Source organism: Dendrobium catenatum, unplaced genomic scaffold, assembly GCF_001605985.2.
Source record: "Dendrobium catenatum unplaced genomic scaffold, ASM160598v2 fragScaff_scaffold_390, whole genome shotgun sequence".
Lineage (NCBI taxonomy): Eukaryota > Viridiplantae > Streptophyta > Magnoliopsida > Asparagales > Orchidaceae > Dendrobium > Dendrobium catenatum.
The window spans coordinates 7,175,770-7,197,459 of NW_021318852.1; the positions used below are offsets into that span (position 1 = coordinate 7,175,770).

The following is a 21,690-nucleotide window of genomic DNA, read 5'->3' on the forward strand; positions in this document are numbered from 1 at the left end:
TCAAATCCTATCTATTAATTGAAATTTTAATCTATAATTATTAAGAAAATAGATTCAATTAAATTTAAATTAAGATAAAAGATAGAAATTCAGCCAAAAAATATAATATTAAAACAAAGCTTGAAAATTGGTTTGGTTCATCACCTTTATCCGTGTTTTATTTCTTTTGATTGGCCCGTGAAAATTCGAATTTTTTTGGCTAAATTAGTTGATTTGTTCTTCATAAATTTCACTTGGCCAATATAGTACTCTTCTTGGAAAGAGGTGGAGGAAATGGGAGCACTAGATCAGTTGATGGAAAAGCATCGATGAAGAACATCAAACAATAGAAAGAAATCTAAAAAACGGATTTGTAGGCTTATGTGTTGAGTGTTATAAGCAACAAACACCTAAGGATATTTGGAAGTTGAACTAGCAATTAGCTAGGTGATGATGGCGGCAGTGGCAGTGCAAACACGATCATTTTATAGGTGCAATTGGTTTTAAAAAAATAATTTTAAATTACTCGTGATAAGTGAATTAGAGAAGGAATCACTATAGTATCAACAATTGTTTTATATAACATCATTTCATAGTTAACATCAATCTCAAGCTCAAACACTTAATCAAATATGGGTTTTTTTCTTAACACCTAATAGTGTATTGGAATCAATCTCAAGCATAATAGTACTGTTTGTACTGCTAACTCATAATGATCCTCAAGGTCCAGTTCATCATATCATATGAAAGACGTTTGTCATCATAAACATTTTCATAAATATCATTATCTGAAGAGATTTATCATCATAAATATCATAATAAGGATCATCGTACTAGTAGGATCTTAAGGTTTTGATCATGATCTTGAAATAGATAATGTCTGGATTTTGTGGGACCAGAGAAATCTATGAGGCCTGTGTAATGAATTGCATGGACTGACACCCTATGAAAAGTTTTGGTTCTCACACAGCCTTCCGATACTCTGATCAAGTGGGAAGTATCACAAAAGCTAACAACGATCTAATTAATAATGAAAAATCCCAAGGGAGAAGGAAACAACATTTTTCAATCATTGGCTCTTAACGGGGCGTACATGTGCTATTTGTAGATAGAGTATGGCCTAGCAAATATTTAATAGTTCCTTCACTTATTCTAGCTGAAAAATAAAATAAAGCAAAGAGAAAGTTACAAATTGATGACACCTATTGTAGTATCAAGAAACATGTTGTTAATAACATGAATAGGTGATGGCCTATGTCAAATCTTTTAGTGATTTCTAGAATATGTAGTTTACTGATACTATAAAGGGGTGTACATGTGCTATTTGTAGACAGAGTATGGCCTAGCAAATATTTAATAGTTCTACCACTTATTCTAGCTGAAATAATAAAATAGTGCAAAGATAAAGTTACAAATTGATGACATCTATTATAGTATCACGAAAGATGTTGATAACATGAATAGGATGATGGCCTATATCAAATGTTCTAGTGATTTCTAGAATATATAGTTTACTGAAGTCTGATTGATCACATCACTTCAAGTACTGATTACCTTCATGATGTACTTGTGAAGCCAACTAATTTTTTTTGTACCTTAGCATATTTCTCTTTCTGGGTAGACTTCTTATTCTGTCTACTTTATTTTTTTGTCTATTATGTTGGTGCTTTTTTTCCCCTGCATATTTAGGTCAGCATACGAGCAAAAGAAAGCTGAGGGAGAGAGAAATTTTCAGCCAATTGATTATGATGCTCCTATTGAATCTGAACAATCCAAAATTGGATTAGCTACCAAGGTAAGCATATTTTGACTTTTTTTTTGCTAATTGTGAAAGCTTTTCAATGCTGGAAATTGATTGATTGGGTTTTGATTGCAAAATAGATTGGTGTTGGAGTTGCTGTAGCTGTTTTTGGTGTGGTTTTTGCTTTTGGGGATTCCTTCCCTTCTGGAAGGTAACTATGGTGTATTTTAGTATGGAAGGCTTGATTTTCCATGTATGGCTTTTTAAACATAGATGCATTTTATTTAGAATGAGTTTGTTGATTCTTTTAATACTTAAAATTCTTCTAGTTATATGTGTGGATTAAGCTTCTTAAACCATTTAACGTTATCCATTCTTTCATTTCACTCATGACTGCTTGATTATTTCATTTTGAGATAATAATCAAAACGGTTCTGTGACCTTTTATGAAAGTCCACAATAGTCCTCAATTTTATTAACGGATTATTTTGGTCCCTCAACTCCTTTAGAGAAGTCAAAATAGTCCCTCCATGAGATTATTTTAATTTCTTTTTAAAGATTAGAGAGATCCAAATGATCATTTAATATAGTTGAGGATCATTTAGTCCTTTTTAAAGAGTCAAGGGATCCTTTTGATCATTTTCTTATTTCATTTTATAGCTAACTTGATGTATTATAATATAATGTTATTGTAGGTGTACTTTGCAGTCATATTTTAATAAGTTATTTACTAGAACTGATCGATAGAAATGATCATTTAGCTTTAATATGAACTGTAATAAGCAGCAAAACGAGTGAATAGATGTTGTAATAGTTGAATACTGGCTTCGGAAATTTAAATTGCTTATCTATTGTTGTAATCAAGCTTTACCTGGTTTATTTTTAATGCATGCAATTAACAATTAGCTCGTTATATTTTTAGTGTAATTTAATTCCAGGCTAAATCATGCTAAAGTTTATTTAATATATAATAAATGCATACGGATTATTAATAATTTTTTAATTATGTTTCATATGTAGTAAATGCATACAGATTTTTGAAGTATGCTTTAATGAAACTGAACTCAAAATTTGACTTCAACTCAATTCAAATTGATTCGCTATAGGAATTTAGCTGTCCCAAGCTCCAGTGAGTTGTTTCCAGTCAACTCAAATCTTTTTGAGTTAGCTATAAATGATCCAAATCAGAATCTTTTTGAGTTAGCAATAAATGATCCAAATCAGTAAGGACCCATTTCATATAACTTTTGTTTTTGTAAATTTTTGTTTTAATTTTAATTTTTTTATATTTTGATATGTTTCTAAAAAAAATGTTGTTTTTGTTTTTATTAAATATATAATAGGTTGATTTATGTGGTGGTAGTGGTTGCTGTAGCTATTGGGATAGCAGTGGTGGTGGTTGGGGCACTAGCGGTGGTGATCACTGGTTGTGATAATTGTCTTTAAAAAAAATCAAAATACCTTGTTTTTGTTTTGAATGTTTCTAAAAAATATTTTGATTTGTTTTTAAAAATAAAAAATAGGAATAGTTGAAAAACGCACAAAATAAATATATTTCTTAAAAAAAAAAAAAATCTTAAACTGGCCCTAAACAACTTCATTTGACTATATTCTGAAGTATGCATACCTCGATTAACCAAAATATGCTACTGCATTATAAGTTATTTAAAAAGTATGGAAAACCAACATAAAATGCCAAAATCTTCTATTACATATTTGATATGTGAAATAAAAAATTAAAAGTATATGATAGATTTTGCTCGTGATAAATTTTTTTCTTCAAATAAGCTCTCCCTCTGCTCTTTCTTTACAAGCTAATTCGAGCCAGATATCATGTTAATTAAAAGTTCCTGCAAAGGGGTAGAAATTCAGTAATAAATCAACTACAAAATATTGAAGAAAGTACAACTATCCAGCAATCTTTGCTAGGATGTCTAGGATAAATAATTCCTGTAGAGATTGAAATCTACACATTCAGCTATAGTAAGATTATTTATCCAGATGGTCAGCCGTTATCTCTCTCTGGTGATATAATAAATCACTAAACTGGTAACCAGTAAATAACTAAATTAGTGATCTAGCAATTAGACAAATAGTAGATTTTACAGATAAAATGCTATAACTATATTAAGGGCTTGTTTAGTTGCTTATTTAGGTAAGCTAAGTAAAGATTAGGATATTACGCTTAATGCGGACAATAAGTTGGCCAAAATAATAATCACATGCTCTCAAAAGTGATTTGGGGAATATGCTAAGCTTAAGTAAGAATTAGTCATTTAATTATTTGTAATTTGACCAATTTAGAAGTAGATTAATTATAATAATTAGGAATTTATTATATTTATTAGTGATTAAGTAATTATTCAATGATAGACACATTGATAGTTAATGGTGATTGTTGCATTGATTGTGATTACAACATCGATTGCAACTGAAATTGCTTGATCAATGCTAATTTTGGATAAAAAAGGATGGTTACTGTAACATCGGTAACAACTATAGCATCAATAGAGATGTAGGGCGAAGACTACTCACATGGGGAGAAGGATGATGACATCAACACTATTGGGGATTACAACATCAACTGGGACAAATTAGGGAGATGGCTAACCTGAGAAGCAGGATGGAGATGACAATGTAGGCATCATTGAAGGAAGGTGATGATGAAAATCATACAAATTGAGGTCATTGATTACAATGCTATTAGTGACGGAATGATCAACAAGGACAAATGACTTTTGTGGATAACTTGCCATGAAGATGATGGTAATGATTGATGCTAGCATTGATGATAGTGTGATGATGTACATGTTTAACATGAAGTAACTGTTGATGGTAGTATGGATGGATGAACATGAAGTAACTTTTGAGCTTGTAGCTCAACATCCATCCTTCTTCTCTGCTATTTTGATGTCCTTCCTCCAGATAATAAAGTCTTAGCATCATTCCTTCTAGGAACATATAGCCCAGTCGATAGAGTAGTGGTGTTGGCAGGCCCCACAAAAATTTATTTCCTAGCTACAACCCTCTTCATGGCTGGGGTCCCTACTGGGACAACCTTTCGAAACTAGAGATTCTCTTATGGGGGACCTTTTATTAGTGGTATTTCTGGTTGGTGGCACTCAAAATGTTGACATATGTGCATTACGTGCAGTAGCTTTAGTAAGGTTTGACCTTCTAAGAGGTCCTTCAGTCGTCATGCCATATACAAGAACGGTGTAATAATTCAAATATTTTTTTGAAATGATTTTTTAAATGAAAAATTGAATTTCAGGCCAAGTCTTGTTAGTTATTAACACTATAAAATGAGTTGGCTATTAAAATGTATTACCTTGTGCAAGAACTGTGGGCCGACAAGCTTTCCTTTAAAGATGATTTATGGTTTTATGCTGATTGTTGCCTGTAACAAATGATCGATTATGTTGATGGGCAGAGAGTGATGACTCTTTGTTGATTTAATGAAGCCACCTGTAATGATAATTGATTAATTGGATAAGTGATAATTGATATGACTGATGAAAAATTGGGAATGTTGGGGTAAAAGATGTTGAAAACGCTACATTAAAGTTGGATGTCCTGCCTTGTTAAATCATACATTTCATGCATATATTGATAGTACTGATGATATTGATATATACATTAATATCATTGACAATACTGGATGCATTGATAATTCATAAACATATGATGCATATGAATAGATAAGATATATTCCTTTAGTGATTTATGAATAATTTTTGCACCTTTGTTTTACCGGTTTATTGAATTATATACCAATTATTGATTTTTAGATTCATTGTAGTAATTCCCTGGTTTTATTATTTGTCATATTGATTTTTATTCATAATATATGATTATTAACTATATTGATTGTTATTGATTATATTAGACTGAGCATATCATATTGATTCTTTAGTCCTTACATTGATTAATTTAGTGAATTTAGATTAATGTTGGGCTTTTGAGCTCTCAGATAAGAAAATAGGTCAGGACCAGTTGGACTGAGATTGTTAGAGATCTTCAAGTTTTCCTTAGATTTTATTATGTATTTTCGTTTATTCTTTTGTAGTCAGGAGCTTATGATATATTAGTGATTGTAGTGATCTGTTGGTTATTGTAAATAACATTTTGGGTGAATAAATAGTTTAATATCTTGATTTATATGATTTGAGTTGCTTTTGTTGGTTATTATTTATATTGATGATTTATAGAAGATCTGACATATTCTTAAAATGATAAATAGACAATTCTTCCAAATTTGATTCCGTGGCATTACAAATGGTAACAACCATTGTAGTAGCTATAAAAAATTTTAACCTACCAAATTGGATGGTGGCTCTGGAGTTTACAATATTGATGATAGTATTCGCTAACTGAATGATAAAAGACGTGTTCTGTAGTTCCATTATGTACAAATGAAAGATAAGGGTTAGTAATCAGAATTTGATGCTTTATCCCACACTTTCAAAATGTAGAGACTAGACATAACAAAATAATATAATCAAGTAATTTGAATAATCTGGAAACCCTTCTTGAGCTAACTTTAATGAGTTTGTTAAAAAAAAATTCATTAAAAAATGATTTAAAAATTTAGCTCGTTATACTTTGCTTTTACTATAGAAAATGTATGATTGCCAAAGATAAAAAGAGAAATCATCCCCAACGGAGTCACTAGGAATCAGTGCTCTAAAAATTTGAGCTTTTGGGGCCCGATCTTTTCGTGTATGTTCGCCTGTTCGGAGAAAGTTTTAACAAATTATGTTCTAAAGAAAATTTTCGAAAGGCAGATTAAATAGAGATAAGACACTACTTAGAGATTTCGCCCTCTTAATGAAGACTTAAGATCCGAGTTCTGATTTCCTAGAAGCGCAAGCCCTATAGTTAATTACCCCTCTCGATAATGAGACCCAGTTAGGAAGAGTAGATAATGAGAGAGTTTTTGTTGATAATGAGAGAGTTTATTAAGGCTAGTCGTTAAATAAATGCTTAGTATCTAACATATAGTAGTAGTAGATCTAGATATTTAAAATTGGTAATTTTATCACCTATCACTTAAAGTAGATAGTGGGGGGATGATGATGAACCCAATAACGATCCAATGGTTGTGTTGTTCTGGGTCATCATGGTCCCTAGTCCACTTAGTCAGAGGAGATAGTCAACCCAACCTGACCGAATGATCTTTGTTGGTAGCCATCAATTGTTTCGTACAAGGGTACCATGTAGACTTGGCGTGATTGTTTATCTAAGGGATGAATTTAGTCAACTTTGGCTAACATAGAGCTTTGTGACTTACCCATTATATCCTATAATTTTTTACTCAATGGTAACTAGCCGTTAGGGAATATATAAGCTTTTAGTCATGATCGTAGGATAGTGGAGTCATTCGACCAAGCCACTAGGTCAGAGGGTTGTGATCATGATCATTTACTATGTGGAGCGGTCTGGCCAAACCACTGATTAGAGGAACAGTCACAATCGTTTACCTCTTAGGGCTGTTTATCCAAGTTACAAGTTTTATGGAGCTATTTTGCCAAGACATTGGTTAGAGGACAAATGCTATGTTCTTACTGGCATGAAATAATTTGAGAATGAATTTAAGTGATATTCTCGACTTGATATTTGCCCTTTATGAGCTAGAGTTATTCTTGAGTTCATCGCCCTCCCCAAATGGTTATAAAAGGTGGAGTTTTTCTTTAAGTTTAGATGATTAAATCTTAATTTTAAATATTAATATTTTAATAGACATTGAGCATTGAAGTTTGGTAAATATTTGAGAATTGACCTCTTCGGTTGAGGTTTATTCTCAACATGGCCATTATCGGGGTGACATGATTGTCATTTGAAAATATCTGTATTTTGTAATAATTTGGAAGCATATAAATGGTCGAATCCCCTTCGGTTGAGATTAACTTCAATATAGCCATCTTCAGAGTATTTAAATAACATGTATAATTTTCATTTAAAGCATGCCAACTTTTTTCGCTTGCTAATAGAAGATTGTGTTTGATTACTAACATTGTAAGTTATTGTAGTAATGCTAAGAGCGAGAGCTTTATGTTTTATAATGCATTTCATCTGAAGAGTCTTGAAGGTTTAATGTGAACTTTAGATATAAATATCTCGATAGATTTGTGATTAGTCATTTGTTCATTGATTCAAGTCGTGACGACTCCCATCCTTTCAAGTAGGAATAAACTTGAATATTTGACATGTGTAGCATTCTCAGACATTTGAATTAGGAGTTCAAAGGAATGATCAAAGCACATGCCGATATTTTGTTTGAAGATAAGATTTTAGATTGGTGAGCTTTTAACTAATGGGTTTGACTGCTAAATTGTTGCCCCAAGGGCAAATTTCTAAAATTATGTAAATAACCCAATTTATGTTTAATTGTGTAACTTTAATGTTATGTGGTATGATTTATACATTGTCTATTTGAGGAGTTCGATGGGAGTTCTGTTTGGACTTTAATTCCTTAAAGGTGTTTTTATGAAAAGTATTCCTAAGAATATTAGGAATGTTTTTAATGCATGAATTTGGATTGTTGATAAAAATTTTGTTTTTATAATTTTCCATAATTATTTTAGTCCAAAAATTATAATTATAATTATAATTATATGTTAAGGATTAATTTTAGAGCAATATTTTAATGAAATTGAAGATTTACAATTTTCTGAAAATTAAGATTTATTTAAATTCGAAAATTTAAGTTTATTTAATTTAAAATTTTGTAAGTGCCGTAGAGAATTGTTAAGGGAAAATGATGGGTTTAGGCTTAGGACTTGAATTCAGCCTTAATGAAGATTGAATTATGTGACATGTCTCTTTTGTAATTTTTCTTAGGTGGTGATCGTTAAGGTGTAAGGTGAAAGAACTTTATCGAAGCGACATACCGTGCTTAAGAGAGGTAGGTGTTCATACCTCATTTAAATTTATAAGTGCAAAATTTATTTATGCTTGAAATGAAATTTTATGCAATTATTTTATTGTTAAATGTTTTATATTAAATGATTGAAAGAATATCTTATAATTTCATGTTTCTATTTTATGCATTATTTGAAAAGCATTTAAAGCATATGAAGAACACTTAAGCATAAAAATTTATTAAGCTTATGAAAGACAATTGAGCATAATTGAAAGATTTAAATTGAATAATAATTTCATGTGCATGTTGATCCAGAAGTGCCAAAATTGTAATGGTAAAGGGGCTTGCAAAAGCCAAATGGTAATGGGGTTCTACGGAGCCAATTGATAAAGGAAATTGTAAAAATTTGACTGCGTACCTGATCAGTACGTACACTGGTACTTCCGGGCTGGGTGTATACATTTAACATAAGCATTTTTGTATTTACATTGCATATGAAAATGATGAAAGGAAAGAATGAAAGAACGAAATATTAAGGAAAGGAAAAAATGAAAGTAAGAATGGAAATTCAAATGTTATGATTTGCAAAATGATATGAAATGATTTCAATTATAAAAGTTTTTGTTATGCATCTTATGAAATTAACTGAGGTATGAATTATCTGCTGAGTGTTGGCTCATCCCACCTTTTAAATTTTTTTTAAGGAGATAAGTGATGGCTGCACGACGAACGTACATATATCGTCGTAGGGGGCCTCAGAAAGAAAGGTTATCTTTTATGTTTTTCTGTTTTAGTCTTTGTTCTGTCCCTGTGTAGTTTGTGAGTTTGAGTTTATACATATGTAATGAATAGTGATTTGGAGTTTATGTAATTGTGGTATAATATTTTAGTAGTTGTGTGAGAAGAAAAATGTTTGGAACTCTTCTAATTGATATTGTTTAGTGGCTCTTTCATTTAATGTTGGATGATGTTTATGTATTGATATTGAAGTCTTTAATGAAATTGTTTATGTTTAATTATGCTCATCCGTATGACCGACTGTTCCCGCCCCGTTTTTATCGGGCTAGCCGAGCCGGGTCGTGACAGTAAAAGTACTGATTTCTATTTTTTTTCTTTAAATTTTTTAGTAGTTTGGCATTTCTGTATTTCTTGCCTTGTGTTTGTCTTTTGTCGGAGACTGTGATAGCAAACTGTGATAGCAAGAATCTGCAAAATATATTTTTGCGTATAAATAGAAAGAAAGGAAATTTTGTGGATGAGTAAATTTATGTATTGTGAAAAAATTAGAAGCTCATGGGTCTGTTATTAAAAAAAATCTCATATTTTTTTGAAATAAAAGATCTTGGTCTATGCGGTTTCGTATTTGTTTTGCCACCATCTAACATGGTATGACATATATCTGTGTGCAATATTGGATTGGGTTGTGACAAAATTTGACTTGTTTGGGCAAGACAAAACTCAAAAGGGGTTATGTTTAAGAGTATTTGTGGGCTCCAAAAATTCAGCCTCGGCCTCCGTCCGCGTGTTACTTTTTCTTTGGCTAGGGAGTTTTAACAGATTAAGTTCCGGGGTAAATTTTCGAAGGTAGATGGGTTTGTAGATAAGACACTACCCAGAGATTTCACCCTCATTTTGTAAGGACTTTATGATCTGAGTTTTAGTTTCCTATAGGCGTAAGCCCCTATAGTTAATTACCCCTCCTGATAATGAGAGAGAACTTTCGATTAAGGCTAGTCGTCAATCAGATATGTAGAGATACATGGTATCTAGCATACAGTAGCAACAATGGGCAATCAGAATTTGGAAATTTGAAGATTTGGAAAAGTTTCGGAATTTGAAGGTTTGGTATTTAAAATAGAAATTTTCACCATCTTGCACTTAAAGTGGATGGTGGGGGAATGGATGATGAGCCCGATCAAGATCCCATGGTTACGTCGTCCCGGGCCATCGTCGTCCCTGGTCTACTTAGTCAGAGGAGGTAGTCGACCCAACCTGACAGAAGGATCATTGTCGGCAGCTATGGATTGCTTCATCCAAGGGGATTTTGTAGACCTGGGGTGAATATTTGTCTAAGGGGACAAACTTGAATCCATCTTAGCTAATATATGGCTTTGTGCCCTATCGATCATACCCTATTGATTCATATCTCAAGGATTTAATTCCATTAAGGAACGTATTGACTCTAGCTATAACCAGTATTTCGTGGTGCCATTTGGCGGCAAAACCACTCAGTTCAGAGGGCCCCGGGTCATAACCGTTTATCCTGCGGTGCCATTTGGCGGCAAAACCACCGGTTAGAAAACATGTACGACATCCTTACTAGCAGGAGATTGTTTGAGAATGAATCCTAGTAATATTTTTGACTAGGCATTAGCTCTATGTGAGCTGAAATAAATTTTAATTTGTCCACCTCGGCAAACTATTGCGGAGGGTGGATGTTTTTTTGCTTTAAGTGGTCGATGATTGAATTTTAAATTTTGAATATTTTTTTTGGATTTCTGGATTTTTTAGGAGTTTGGATCTTGTGGGTATTTGGGATTTTGGACTTTGGAGCATTGAATTTCATAGGTATTTGAGTGGCATTTTGAAATCAATTGTAAACTCCTTCGGTTGATATTTTCATTCAATACGGCCATCATCGAGGTGACTTTGAGGTCACTTGAAAAATATTTGAATTTTGTTGATATTTGAGAACATTTTGAAAAACTTGAAATTAACCCCTCCGGTTGAGATCTGCATTCAATACGGCCATCTTCGGGGTGTGGGGTCATTCATTGACTAAACCTTGTCGACCCTATTAACTTACGGATAGGGGATCCGGTTTCGTAGGCTTTATGCCCTTATTAGTAAATTCTCTTGATTATAGGCATTTAAGGCGTAGTATGAATATATTAAACCAAATATATCGGTCGCTGCAATTGTATATTTGTTTAATGGTTCAAATCCTGTCAACTTCTATTGATCCGTATAAAAGGATCAGGTTCGAACCTGAATTCACTTGTTGACCCGCGCAGCATCCCTAGGCGTCACGTGTGTACCAATAACATGCTCGACGGGGCCCATGCTGGTGTTTGGGGGCATTTTATAATTATTTACTGAACCTTGTCAACTCATATTTATTTTGGAGGATCGGGTTCAATTTTTTTGACCTGCGCAGCATCCCTAGACGTCACGTGTGTATCAATAACACGCTCGATGGGGTCCATGTGGGTTTATGATTGCATAACCCCTTTCAGTATACCTATGTGTATTCAAACTACAGTGCATGTACGGGGGCATTCTTGGAATATTTATAAACGCCTTTTATCTGCTTGTATGGATGTTGCAGATCCGGTGGCATTTTGTAGCAGCTTCTGGATTAATTATTTGCTTCTTTGTACAGGTAGACTGTCGTGCACTACTTGTATAATTTATGCAAGTAGAATGTAGTGCACAAACTAATCTCCTGCTTTTGTTTGTAGGTAGTTGATGACATATGATATCTTTGTTCGTAGTTATTGCTTGAGTCACACGTGGAATATTTAAAATACAAATCTTCTAGTGCCGGCCACGGGCATTTGTATTTATTGTAGTTATTATGTATTTTTCTTTTAGGCAATACTTTGGATGTGTAAAGGATTTCCTACGGTAGCTTATAGGAGTTTGCACTTGTTGCAGTTCTATTTTGTATTTTCCTTGTAGATGACATATCGAGTGCATGACAGATCTTCTATAATGACTCATAGATATTTGTATTTGATGCATATCATCTACTGCTTGTTGGGAGCTGGTGTATTCACTTTCAATCAAATGGTATTGATTGTACAAAGGCGGCATTTGCTTGTAGATGGCATTAGCACTATTACATTTCTTCATACTCACCAGCCTTGCAATTCTATTGCTTGAGTCATGTTAGCATTGCAAATCTTTCAACTTCCTTTGGAGTAGATCATAGTTTGCATAATGACTTGCATTGACCGTGGAAGGGCCACACTTCAACTTTTAATTTGATATCTCATTTGTTGCATGTCTCCACATGCCACTGCCTCCACCATAACCTTCTTACATATGTTTAGCGGATTTTATTTGGTCATTTGATATTCATTCCCGGTTCAAGTTTGAATTTATTTTATTTGGTTTTAATCTTTTGTTAATTGTTTGAGTTTTTGTTCAAGCATAAGCCTTCAAGTCCGCTGTTCATGCTCATTTGAGTCCATATTCTTGTTCTTTTTGAGTTCAAACAGGTCCAAGTGCGGTCGTATATTCTCCCGAAATTTTGGTAGCCGAGAGGCGTCTCCCCTGTTTAGGGAAAAACTACGAAAAACTGGGCCTCCCGCCACACTAGAAAAAAGCGTGTACAGTAGGTGCCCTCGTACGAAGACACCGCGACCATGAAATTTCTTTGTCCCCACCACGCCTGAGAAAGGTGTGTATGGGTCTTCGGTACCTGTTGCAAGAGAGAAGTTGTTTGCCCGCAAACGGTTACTTATGAATATCCCGGTCTTATCGTAGGCGCCGCACCGGGTTCCCATCCCGCAACGCTAGAGAAAAGCGTGTGAGCGGTTTGTCGGCTCGACACGAACGTCGAGAACAGGATTTTGGAGGCGCCGCACCGGGTCGCTCACTTTCCTCGTCGTAGGTGTCGCACCGGGTTCCGTTCCCACTACGCTACAGAAAAGCTTGTATGGGCAGTTTGCCGGCTCGATACGCACATCGAGGTAATAGAAGGATTTTTTATTAATTATAAATATTTAATAAAAATAATAATTAATTAGAATGAATTTGGTTTAATTAATTATAATTAATATATAATTAACTAATAATTAAATATTAATATAACTATTCACGGGATAGGGCTGAGGAAGCACGTGAAAGGTAGCCAGTTACCTTCACTGACGACTAGCTCCCGTCGTTTGTTCCGATCAAACAGGAAGGGAAGGCCGCTGAAGACGTTGGCTCGGGTAGGAGACCGGAAGTGTTCCGTTGGAGGAGGATTTGGCGTTAGATTTGGGAGGTCACGACTAGGTAAGGGAACTCCTCCCTCTCTCTCTGTCTCTATCTCTCTCTTACCGGACCGAAAGATTGAGAAAGGAGGTCGGAGGTTGCTAGGGGGATCGGGTAGAAGAGCTCGGGTATGCAGTGGGAGAGGCGAGAGTCTTGCGATGGGGAAGAGCAGCCCGAAAGGCTTGGATAAGTTTGGTATTTATTGACGAGAGTGGGACAGAGACCGAGTGCGAGATTTGAGCATAAAACGCGGGAGATGATTGTTTCGGTGCCGACCTATACAAGGTAGCACTGTAGCAGCGGCGGGACCTTGGAGGGATTTACGGGATGATCATTGCAGGTATGTAATTGTTTAAACCTCATTTCTTTTGTATCTTCTAGATAACACACAAATATCAACAAATGCCCCCCAACAAATGTGGTTCGCGTTCAGAACGAATCACGTTTGTTGTATGCTGATTGACTCTATGGATCTTTAGGTATTTTCTCTAAATGTCACATAGAGGTCTTCCTTTTGTGGATCTCCAAAAGTTTGCTTGGATGTCACACTGAAGATTTTCGTTTAGTGGATCTCCAAAAATTTGCTTGGATGTCACACTAAGATTTTCATTATGTAAATCTGCAAGAGTTCATCTCTTTGTCTTTATAGATCTTTAAAAGCATTTTGTACTTAAGTATCTTGAGCATCACTCAATAGATTGACAGTAGTGGGTAGCATCATTACTTTAAGCTCTTCCTTTGCACCACTGCTTCCTTGGTTTTTTAGCATTTTTGTATCTGTTTGACATTCTTTCATCATCGGGTTGTATCTTGGCAAAATTTTAAATATTTATTTGGGGATCTCGACATGCAGCTCGATGTTGACCCATATAAATATTTAAAATGCCCCCCAGTCTTTAGGGACATTTGTAGATGTCATCCAGGGTGCTCATTCTACAGCTTTAGCTTGAGTTCTGGGATTTTGATTCCTTTCTGCGCTTTGTGCTGCGGACTTGGTGAAGGGTTAATCTGATTCGTCTTTACTGATTTGTCAGAAGATTTGTAGGCCTTCTACCCTTTTGCTTCTAGCTTTGGCGGGCTTGATGAAGGGGTAGATGCCAGTGACCTAAAACACTTTAGGTTCGTATTAGGTCGGTGCCAAGAAGTCATCGGTCCAGAGTTTTGTGTAGAGCTAACTTGTTGATGATGAAATCCTCTCAGTTCAGCCTCAAGCTTTGTTTGAACTTAGGGGATGATTTTTTTTTTCGGTTCTTTGCTTTGTGCTTTGACGGACTTGTTGAAAAAGAGTTCCTTTGATCATCGCTTTGTGCTTTATGGATTTGTTGAAGGATTTACAGGTTTTAGATTCAGTTTATAGTACCAAATGTAATTAGTATCTTAATCCTTAACCACTTAAGAAGGCTTTAGTTTGAGTCACTTGAGTTCATCAGATCGGGAGAGTTAGGATTTGATAGCTCTTCGTCCTCTAGTTGCTGAGATGGGGGTTCCTTACTATGGCATTTCTTATGGCTTGTTGAGTAGATGAAATTGCCAGCGATCCGGCCATATTTGGGCTTGTTGGATTCGACCTCTTACAAGCATTCATGCTTCAGACTTGAGCTATGGGAATTGCGCTTCCCAATGCTGATTTCATTGAAGTTGGTAAATTTGGAGTTCTCCTTGGTGGTTGAAAACTTTGGAGCCTACGAGCATTTGGTAGTTGCTCGAGATTTCTCCTTCCCGTTGGAACATTGATTCTCCAGTCATTTGGGAGAATTTTATACACTACGATCACTTGAACTGGTCGAGCCAAATTTGCTTTCGTGCTTGCTACAGTCCCTATTGACGGGTTGACGAAGTGGGGGTTCTGCTACTACGGCCCTTCTTATGGCTTGTTGAGTAGACGGAGCTGCCAGCGATTCGGTCATATTTTGGCTTGTTGGATCCGACCTCTTACACCATTTCGAACCTTAAGCTTCAAGCTGTTGAAAGACTTTAAGCTTTCTGGCTCAATTTATAGGAGTGTGCAGCCACAAAAGTTTTTTTCTTGACTTTTGAGTCTTAGTATGTTTAAGAAAGTGGTGTTTCTAATTTTTAGAAGATCACCTGCATATACTTTGAAAAATAAGTATTTTGTATTCTTTAGCATAAAAGAATATTTGGATTGATAATTTTAAATATTTATTCGGGGATTTCGGCATGCAGCACGATGTCGACCCGAATAAATATTTAAAATGCTCCATTGTCTTGCAGGGACATCTTATGATGGAATAAATTTGAAATATTTTTTAAATATTTATTTGGGAATCTCGACTTGTAGCACAATGTCGACTCAAATGAATATTTAAAATGCCCCGTCTCATAAGGACATTTTGGATAGGCTTTGTATCTTTGAGATTTTAAATATTTATTCGGGGATCTCAACACGTAGCGCGATATCTACCCAAATAAATATTTAAAATGCCCCCAATTTGATGGGGATTTTGAAATGCATTCTTGATATACAAGAGAATTGCAAAATATGAAATACGTATATGATAATAAACATGTTCAAAATATATAACATATTGAATATAACATTTTCTTGGGCAATTTCATGTGTAGTATTTCTTCAGATATCGACCATTGATTGGCGGCATAGGTCTTTGACATTCCAAATCGATCAACTGATAAGCTCCTTCTTGAAATATCTTCTCGATGACAAAAGGCCCCTCCCAGTTGGATACGAATTTGCCACCAACTTTTCGATGTGGGATGATTGGTCTTGTCAGCACCAGGACTAATTCCCCTTCTTGAAATACTCGAGGACGCACCATTCGATCAAAGGATTTTGCCATTCTTCCTCGATAGATTTCAAGATTTTGTTGAGCCTGCATTCTGAGTTCATCAAGTGCATCGAGCTCTTCCATTCTCAGGCGAGCATTTTGTTTTTGAGTGAGATCATTCTGGATTGCTACCTGGAGTGACGGTAGTTCAACTTCTAATGGTAATACGACTTTAATGCTGAATACCAGTGAATAAGGAGTGGCTTTGGTTGTAGTTTTATAAGTTGTACGGTATGCCCATAGTGCCTCTGCCATCTTCGTATGCCACTCTCTTTTGTTCTTGGTGAGGATCTTCTTTAATAATTTCATCAGTGTCTTGTTGAAGGCCTCTGCCAAGCCATTTGCTCTCGGGTTGTGTATGGATGAATACCACCAATCAATTTTATGCCGATCAACGAATTTATAAATTTTTGTACTTTTGAAAGCCGTACCGTTATCCAAGATTGTGCGGCGGCACACCAAAGCTGTAGACAATATTGTGGGTAAAGAAATTGATCACATGATCGGATGTGACCTCTCTGAATGGAGTCGCTTCTGCCCACTTCAAGAAGTAGTCTGTTGCTTCCAGAATAAAGCGGTGTCTTGCCGATGATGACGGATCTATCAGTCCGATAATATTAGTACCCCAACATTCAAATGACCAAGATGCTATTTTAGGGTGTAGTGGATTTGGCGGCTAATGTGTAACATTACCGTGAATCTGACATTCATGGCACCTCTTTACGTGGTCAATACAATTTCTCATCATGGTCGTCCAATAATAACCCATCCTCTTAATTTTAGTGGCCATTTTGGGACCTGACTGACAAAATCCTTCGTAAACTTCTATTATCACTTTATCAGCTTCCTTGGTCCCTAGGCACCTTAGCCACATTTGATCAAAAGCTTGTCTACACAATGTGTCATTGACTAATACGTATCACAACGTCCTTTTTTGGATTTGTGCGACCATAGACTTTTCTGTTGTGAGTTTGTTTTCTTTGAAGTAGTCAATGAATGGATGCCTCAAATTATTTTCGACTTCAATGTCTAAACAATGCCACCATAATTCTGAAGCTTGACTAGCTTTACGTCTCTTGGCCACATGATATCCTTTCAGATAATTTTCCATAATGATCTGATGGAGAGGTTGAGGATCAACTGGAAGTATATCTGGCTTATTTGAATTAGGTACTTCTTCTGTCCTCTGGAATTGTAACAGAGTAGGCTCTAAGACCTTACGGGTGTAAAATACAATGAATATAGGACTCTCTTCATTGGTGTTCGCCATTTCCTTGGCCAATTTGGCTAGACAATCTACTTTAGCATTCTGTCATCGAGGAACTCGAGCTATTTTGACATTCAACACTTGCTTTAGAAGCTTAATGGCTCGTCGATGATAGTGGGCCAGTTCGACTTTTCCAACCTTTTAAGTGTCGAGTACCTGATTTATCACGTGTTGAGAATCACAAAATATTTGGAGATTTTGGATTCTAACATTGACCGCAATCTCCAGTCCTGCTATTAGAGTTTCGTACTCGGCTTCGTTGTTGGTCCGAGGCTCAGTCAAACTGAATGAAAACCTCATTATGCCTCCCTCAGGTGTTACAAAAATGAAATCGATGGTGACTCGGACCCTTGCAATATTCGGAGATCGGACAGGTTGAATCGATGATGCCCCATCAAAGTATATCTCCCAAAATAGTAGCTTTTTATCTTCCTCGGCATGCATGATCTGCTCATCAGGCAAATCATCGTTGAGTGGAGTCTGTTGGGATCGGATGTGCAGCGAGAAAATCTGCCATGGCTTGACCTTTCACCGCCTTTTGTGACATATACGTGATATCAAATTGCAGTAGTAGTATTGTCCACCTGATTAGGCGAACTGTCAACGCTGGTCTTATCATCATGAATTTCAGCGGATTGATTTTTGATATTAAAGTAACTTTGTGAGAGAGCTTGTAATAACAGAGTTTCTGAATTGCGAAAATTAATGCCAGATAATGCTTCTTAATTGGGGAATAGCGAATTTCTGCTACTATTAACCTTCGGCTGATGTAGTAGAGCGCATTCTCTTTCCCTTTTCATTATGTTGGGCCAACAATGCTCCGAGGGACTCTTCTAGTACTGTCGTATACAGTATAAGAGGTTTTCCTGGAATTGACGCTGCCAAAATGGGTGGATTCAATAAATATCTTTTGATACTATCAAACGCTTCCTGATATTCTTCATCCCACTTGAAACGAACATCTTTCTTCATCAATTTTAAAAATGGTTGGCACCTACCCGACATATTTGATATGAACCGTCGAATGAAGGCTAGTTGTCTATGTAAAGAACAGAGTTGTCGCAAGTTCTTTGGAGGTGGCATCTCCATGATTGTCTTGATCTTGTTGGGTTCAACTTCGATACCTCGATGTCAAATAACGTACCCCATAAATTTACCGGAGTATACCCCAAATGCACACTTAAGAGGATTCATCTTCAAATCATATTTTATGATTCTCTCGAACACTCTTCTCAAGTCATCAAGGTTATCTTTTCGGTCTGTGCTCTTAATGACCAAGTCATCTATATAGCATTCGACTTTCTGATATATCAAATTATCAAATATGTGAGTCATTGTCCGCTGGTAGGTGGCACCAGCATTCTTCTTGCCAAAGAGCAGGACCGTGTAGCAAAATATGCCTATAGGTGTTCTGAACAATGTATGCTTTTCATCTTCAGGTGTCATTTTGATTTGATTGTAGCCCGATGATCCGTCCATAAATGAGAATATATCATAGTCGAAAGTATTGTCAACTAGATGTTCTGATACCGGGAGTGGAAAGTTATCTTTCGGACATGTCTTATTGAGATCCCTGAAGTTGATGTAGATATGAATCTGGATATTCTTCTTCTTTACAGGGATTACATTGGTGATCCAATCAGCATATTTTTCTTCACGGATGAAGCTTGCTTCTATAAGTTTCTTCGTCTCTGCAATCTCCAATCTCCAATCTAATTCTCCTACGAACTTGTTTGATGAGTGCTGCATCTGATTTGATGGCTAATCTGTGAACCGCTACATCAAGGGATAAGCTAGGCATCTCAGCATATGTCCAGGCAAAGCAGTCCCTGAATTCACAGAAGAGCTCTTTTATTTCCTCCACTTAGTCTTCTGATAGAATGACACTGATGAAGGTCGGGCAAAGATCTTCCTCAGTCCGAGAAGATATGGTTGAAGAACGATGGGATTTCTTGAAGGATTCTTCAAAATATCGACCATTGAGAATGTTGTCTGTGGGGGCCATCTTTATGACCCACTTTTGATAAATTTCTTTAATGGTTGATTTCTAGTACACACTAGATGTCACACCATTCTTTGAATATATACATTTTTTTAGAGATGTGAGTCTCTATATTTATTTTTCCTTATGTCGGGACATTTCAGGAGTGGATTCTCGAATATACTTCCAAGTGTCACACCCCGATGCTCATCGTACATATCTTGACTTTTTCTTTGTTTTACCATCATAATAGATGGTTTCTTTTTCCTCTATCGGGACCTTTAAGTGACTGCTTTCTGGACATGGGGACCAAGTGTCACATCCTGAAGTTCACAGCATAGAGCTAAGTATTATTATTATTTTTGCTGCTACTATAGCATTTAAACGACTAGCCAAAGATCGAAAGAGAAATCATTCCCCGGCGAAGTCGCCAGAAATCAATCGGCTCCAAAAATTCAGCCCCGGCCTCTGCCCGCGTGTTGCTTTTTCTTTGGCGAGGGAGTTTTAACGGATTAATTTCTGGGGTAAATTTTGGAAGGCAAATGGGTTTGTAGATAAGACACTACCCAAAGATTTCACACTCATTTTGTGGAACAATTATTAGGTCCGGTGACCAGACGTAGCTCTACGTTCGGTCACCACTGAGATCGCGCCACATGCTCTTATCGCGCGGCCCGACGACTTGACCCGGTCCGAAACCCAGGAATGTTATGTTCGCGTATTGCTAGGTGTTACTTGGTATTTGCTCGGTATTGCTAAGTATTGCTTGGCGATAACGAGAAATACCACTCTGTGAAGATCAATACCGAGTTTTTCTAGAAAAACTCGGTATTGCTCGGTATTTTTCAGTATTTGTCTTCACATAATGGTATTTCTCGTTATTGCCAAGCAAAATCGACAAATACCTAGCAATACCGGGTTGTCATAGATTTAAAAAACGCACGTGCGACATACCTTTTATTCGCCGAGTCGGGTCCGCGGTTTTATGCCTGCTACGTGGCGCGATTCAGTGCCGGCCGAACGTTGCTCTACGTCCGTTTACCGGACCAAATAAAAGTTTCATTCTGTGAGGACCTTATGATATGAGTTCTATTTCCTATAGGTGCAAGCCCCTATAGTTAATTACCCCTCCTAATAACGAGAGAGATCTTTTGATTAAGGTTAGTCGTCAATTAGATACATAGAGATACGTGGTATATGGCATACAGTAGCAGCAATGGGCAATCAGAATTTGGAAATTTAAAGATTTGGAAAAGTTTGGGAATTTGAAGGTTATGTATTTAAAATAGAAATTTTCACCATCTTGCACTTAAAGCAGATGGTGGGGGAATGGATGATTGGCCCGATCAAGATCCCATGGTTTCGTCATCCCGGGGCATCGTGGTCCCTGGTCTACTTAGTCAGAGGAGGTAGGCGACCCAACCTGATAGAAGGATCCTTGTCGGCAGCCATGTGTTGCTTCATCCAAGGGGACCTTATAGACCTGGGGTGAATATTTGTCTAAGGGGACAAACTTGAATCCACCTTAGCTAACAGAGAGCTTTGTGCCCTATCGATCATACTCTATTGATTCATATCTTAAGGATTTGATGCCATTAAGGAACGTATTGGCTCTGACCATAATCGGTATTTCGTGGTGCATTTGGCGGCAAAATCATTTAGTTCAGAGGGCCCCGGGTCATAATCATTTATCCTGCGGTGTCATTTGGCGGCAACACTGTCGGTTAGAGGATATGTACCACGTCCTTGCTAGTAGGAGATTGTTTGAGAATAGATCATAGCAATATTTTTGAATAGGCATTAGCTCTATGTGAGCTGAAGTAAATTTTAATTTGTCCACCCCGGCAAACTGTTGCAGAGGGTGGATAGTTTTTTGCTTTAAGTGGTCATTGATTGAATTTAAAATTTTAAATATTTTTTTGGAATTTTGAGGAGTTTGGATCTTGTGTGTATTTGAGATTTTGGACTTTGGAGCATTGAATTTCATAAGTATTTGAGTGGCATTTTGAAATCAATTGTAAAGCCCTTCCGGGTTAGATCTTCATTCAACATGGCAATTATCGGGGTGAC

The 21,690-nt window shown here is 36.2% G+C and overlaps 1 protein-coding gene across 13 annotated transcripts in view; it reads left to right on the forward strand.

The window, feature by feature from the left end:
- The window catches only part of LOC110103712, a 146,202-nt gene that overhangs the window by 35,635 nt on the left and 88,877 nt on the right, over positions 1-21,690 (forward strand). For all 13 annotated transcript variants that reach the window (XR_003700450.1, XR_003700451.1, XR_003700452.1 and 10 more), the window contains exons 6-7: positions 1,669-1,774; positions 1,861-1,931. Coding sequence is in view for 6 of the 13 variants with exons in the window: in XM_028694061.1 (XP_028549894.1) it covers positions 1,669-1,774; positions 1,861-1,931 (177 nt within the window). In the remaining 7 variants the exon portion in view is untranslated. The remainder of the gene's footprint in view (positions 1-1,668; positions 1,775-1,860; positions 1,932-21,690) is intronic.